The following is a 4729-nucleotide window of genomic DNA, read 5'->3' as shown; positions in this document are numbered from 1 at the left end:
GCCTTATCTTTCTATAGCCGAGAAGTACACAGTTAACACAAGAACTTTTGTTCAACTTTATCTGCGAAATAGAAGCTTCTTGGCAAGTTAAAAAAGTAGCTTTTCACGAATTGCCCAAAGAACAAATGGGGTATGTTTTCTTCTTTATTTTGTTTGAGTCGGCTCTTTTGCAACAACTCTAACGTAAAATTCTTTTGATTTCCGTTATGCACTTGTTATGACGTTTACCAACACTGTATAGCAATCATCTGTTTAGTTGGTATCCGGTATTTGGCGTAAAGTTAAATTACCGAATCGCATCATCTGTTTGTCAACTTTCTGTTTACTGTAATTCCCCAATAAAAGAATTGCATTTCACCACAAAAATGCAAAATTATATTGGATACTTATCTGGACAACAATTGTTTATATTAAAAAATGCTGAGCAAAGCTGTTTCCGTTTGTTTTTTTCACGCTGAACTGTTTGTACTGTTTGTGTTGCCCATACGACGATTTATACACATATAAGTTTGATATCAATCAGGTCTTCGTGAGTATTTTTGTTTGTGTTTTGGCATGTATGGAATTGCAGGTTTCGTTCTTTACTCAACAGACTTTAGTGTCAACTGTACAATTGTAGTTCTAAGCTGGCGTTTTGTATGCTGAGGATCGCAACAATAATCCACGTTTCAAAAAAAATGCAGAAATTAACTGAAAAAGTTCACAGCGAAAAGGAAGAAGAGCCGGAAGTGGTTTGGATTAAACGGGTAGAAGAAGAACCAAGGAAATTTCCCAAAACGGAGGACGAAAGTATACCACAACTGCCAATTGTTTATAGTAATAATTATGGAGTACATTTTGCTAAATTGGAAAAATTACATCCATTCGATGCCCAAAAGGGAAAGAATATACAAGAGGTAAGCTCACATACACACACACATGTATATAGCAATAAACAAACCAAACTTATGTGCATTCGTTTATCTCTTGCAGCTTCTCATTAAATACAAATTGATGCAGGGTAAATTTTATGAACCCACAGAAATAAGCAAGGAGGAATTGTTAGAGGTTCACAAAGACAAGTATTTGCGTAGCTTAAAATGGAGCTTTAATGTGGCGCAAATTGCCGAAATACCTTTTTTAATTTTTGTACCGAATTGTTGGGTCCAGTGTGGTTATTTGCGGCCGATGCGTTTTCAAACAGCAGGTTCCATAATGGCTGGCAAATTGGCACTGGAATATGGTTGGGCCATAAATCTAGGTGGTGGTTTTCATCATTGTTGTTCCTATAAAGGTGGCGGCTTTTGTCCATATGCTGATATAACGCTAATGATTCAACGCATTTTTAGCGAAGAAGAAGAACATCACATCAACAAGGTGATGATAATCGATTTAGATGCCCATCAGGGTAATGGTCATGAACGTGATTTTATGGATAATTCACGTGTTTATATAATGGACATGTATAATTATCTAATTTATCCCAAAGATCATGAAGCCAAACTGGCCATACGAAGGGCTGTGGAATTGAAACCAAGAACAGAAAATCGCGAATATTTGACAAAGATGAAGAGGTATGTTGAATATGATGGATTATGTTTATTTATATCTATAGTAGTATACCCCTCGGAGGGTTTGATAAAAACTAAATCTACACCATTTTCACGTGTATTTCGAATAATTTCATTTGGAATTCGAATTATTTCATTTGTAATTTGAGAATTCCATTTGAAATTCGAATTATTCCATTAGTAATTTGAATTTGTTCATTTGTAATTCGAATTATTTCATTTGTAATCCGAACTTTTCCATTTGTAATTTGAATTTGTTCATTTGAAATTCCAAATGAAAAACTTCGATTTACAAATAGAAAAATTCAAATTACAAATGAAATAATTCGAATTACAAATGAAATAATTCGAAATTCAATTTGAATTCTCAAATTACAAGTGAAATGTTTCGAATTTCAAATGAATCAATCAAATTACAACTTAAATTCTACGAATTACATGTGAAAATGGTGTAGACTTAACATTGTATTATGTAAACAAGAATCAGTCGAACAGAGAGTAGTTAATGTACAGAAGTTTTTGGAACCGCTCATGGTCCTATGGGCTGGATTACATACATACATATTTTCCCACGACATCCCCTAAGGGACAAGGGAGACTTCCCTCATATCAATGAGTGCACGCCGATTCATATTGGCTCAATGATATGGGACCTACTTTTTATTGCCGAATCCGAACGGCGTGTCTTGCGACACCACTTGTAGAGAAGTTTTTCATGGCTTAAATACTCAGGAAATGTCGCCAGCTTTACTGAGGGGAAAAAATATTAAAGACTTACACTTTTCAAGAGTATTCGTGTCATCGACTCCAAATTGTCTGAGACAGATTTGGTATTTTCATATTGGGGTCTAAGACAATTTTTCAATGTGGCACATTCACAAAGTGTTATCCATAAGGTTGAGGTTATAACAATTTTAGCATATTGTCTGGATTCCTACTTTCTAACGTGCTACGCTCTATCGTACTATTTTGTATTCAATTTATATAATTTTAGAAACTCCTCGCAATTACTAATTTGTTTCTTCGCATTTTCTTTATTTTAGAACATTAAAACATGCCATGAAGGAATTTAAACCCCAATTGGTGGTTTATAATGCTGGTACAGATATTTTAGAAGGCGATCCATTGGGTAACTTGTCCATAACACCAGAAGTGAGCTATGCATAAATTTTTCTATTTTAAATACCTTTAAATATCCAAATTTTTCTCACTTTTACAGGGTGTCATAGAACGTGATCAATATGTTTTCGGTACATGTCGTGCACGAGGCATTCCAATTGTTATGCTTTTAAGTGGTGGCTATTTAAAGGCCTCGGCTAAAGTTATAGCCGATTCCATAATGAATTTAAAACAAAATGGTTTACTACAAACAATACGTTAATTTACAAATTATAAAATTGTGAAACAATTATAATTATTTTCCAACTTTTTTGCGAGTGATAAAGAACAAAAGAAATACCTATTTCTCATCGTACTGGGAATAAGGTGCTGTAATGTAAAAGTCTGTAATGGAATTGTAAAAACAATTGTAAACTGAAAGTATTTAAAAATTCTATAAGTGGTATTTTTTTAATCAAATATGTCTTCTTCTATTAAAATAAAATTACAGAAATGTAAAACATTTTAAATGAAATGAATGGATGTATTATACAAAGACATAAAGTAATAAAGACCTGACAAAATGCATGCAACAAAAAAATGTTTACGAAACTATGTATAGAAACATTACCCTTAACAGGTTGCAGTTATTTCAAAATCGCAACCAAGGAGGAACATTTCATGTAATGGTATCAGAAACGAAACTTATGAATTCAAGGATCTATTCAAGAATAATTCCATGTCAATTGGACCGGTAAATTCGGTTAAATACGTAAAAATGTATAGAAGAAAAAAATGTTATATCACCATATCGTAACATAACATTATGTTAAATTCAAAAGCCATTCACTGAAGAATGATAGCAAAAGAAATGTCTTATCTTGTTGTATTTATGTCTTTGTATTATAATATCAATCAAAATAAGTTTATATGTATGTAAGACTTCTTGGGTGGCCCCATTCATCACGGTGTGCCATAACCAAATCCAAATTTAAATGGAAAGTGCTTACACTTGGGAAGTTTTTGCAGATTCTGAAACTACCATGCTCCTAGATGAGAAATATCACGAAACAAAAAAAAAATGGACGGATCGATTTTCAAATAAATCGCGATTTAAGTTCACATTTTTAGGGGTTCTTTAGGGTTTCACAAATTTTCCCAGATGTAAGCACCTTCCATTTAAAGTTAGTTAAGGCGCACCGTGTCATTTTATACATTGCTATTTTTTTACTCCTCTCTTATAATCTTCATTCTCCTTACATACCCTTGTAGCACCATACGTTTAACTATATCGATGTCAGTATATATCTGGTATACCAAATGGTTCTCAGTCAACGACGATTGTTTCATAGATATTTTGAACAAGTTTTCTCAAGAACGCAGAAAGCAATGTCTTCTGTCACAAGTAGCCGTGTTTCGATTTTTATGCACTCCTAAGGCACTTTGATATGTCTCTTCAAAAATAATTGGGTTAGACCTCAACTATGTTTGGACAAAGACCGTTTCAGACAGTTTGGAGTCAATTTAGAACTGCCCGTTTGGCTGGAACTAACGATAACTCCCGAAAGGATCAACCGACTTGTTTCAAAATTTGGTCCTCGTAATATTTTGTGCAAACCTAGATCAAGTTCGAAGATGGGCTATATCCGTCCACTTTTTCCTTTAACTCCTCCCCAAAAGTTCAATTTTTTTGCTAAAATGGTGTGCAAAACCTCGAACGAATCAAACGTTTTGATCAAAAATTCAAAATTTGCATCCTTTTGAAATCGTTGTTATTACGACGGTACAATTTTTCGGGGACAAATCCATACTTCCTGAGATAATAGGCAAATATATCTGCTTATGAATTGAAGTATGAAGTATCTGATTTTGCACATCGTAATATTTCTTCCAAACGCACATCAAGTTCCAAGAAGGTCTATATAGATTAACACCTTTGTGTACCTTCCACACAAACATTCAAAATTTTCGCCTAAGTGCTGTTTAAGGGCTGCTCCAAGATTGTTTTGACATTTTCATTAAAGTTAGTCCTTTTGATTCTGATAACAACAATATGAGGTTTTTCGTGGGCAAATCCATAT

At 33.7% G+C, this 4729-nt stretch overlaps 1 protein-coding gene across 1 annotated transcript; it reads left to right on the top strand.

The window, feature by feature from the left end:
• Window positions 1-268: 268 nt before the first annotated feature.
• HDAC11 (Histone deacetylase 11) lies at window positions 269-3183 on the top strand. Its single transcript, XM_073964274.1, has 5 exons — window positions 269-529; window positions 593-896; window positions 973-1553; window positions 2594-2702; window positions 2770-3183. The coding sequence occupies exons 2-5, from the start codon at window positions 639-641 to the stop codon at window positions 2929-2931; spliced, it is 1110 nt and encodes a 369-aa protein (XP_073820375.1). The 5' UTR covers window positions 269-529; window positions 593-638; the 3' UTR covers window positions 2932-3183.
• The last annotated feature ends 1546 nt before the right edge of the window (window positions 3184-4729 follow it).

This window comes from Musca autumnalis, unplaced genomic scaffold (assembly GCF_047663935.1).
Source record: "Musca autumnalis isolate F117 unplaced genomic scaffold, ASM4766393v1 scaffold_1, whole genome shotgun sequence".
In the NCBI taxonomy this organism is placed as follows: Eukaryota; Metazoa; Arthropoda; class Insecta; order Diptera; family Muscidae; genus Musca; species Musca autumnalis.
The sequence above is the reverse complement of the archived record's forward strand: the minus strand, read 5'-3'. Positions and strand labels throughout refer to the sequence as shown.

Bases quoted from the DNA above. Each gene is read 5' to 3' on its own strand.
- HDAC11 (XM_073964274.1), top strand. From the start codon at position 639: ATGCTGAGGATCGCAACAATAATCCACGTTTCAAAAAAAATGCAGAAA. The intron at 897-972 runs GTAAGCTCACAT...TATCTCTTGCAG, and splicing joins AGGGAAAGAATATACAAGAG to CTTCTCATTAAATACAAATT. The intron at 2,703-2,769 runs GTGAGCTATGCA...TCACTTTTACAG, and splicing joins ACTTGTCCATAACACCAGAA to GGTGTCATAGAACGTGATCA.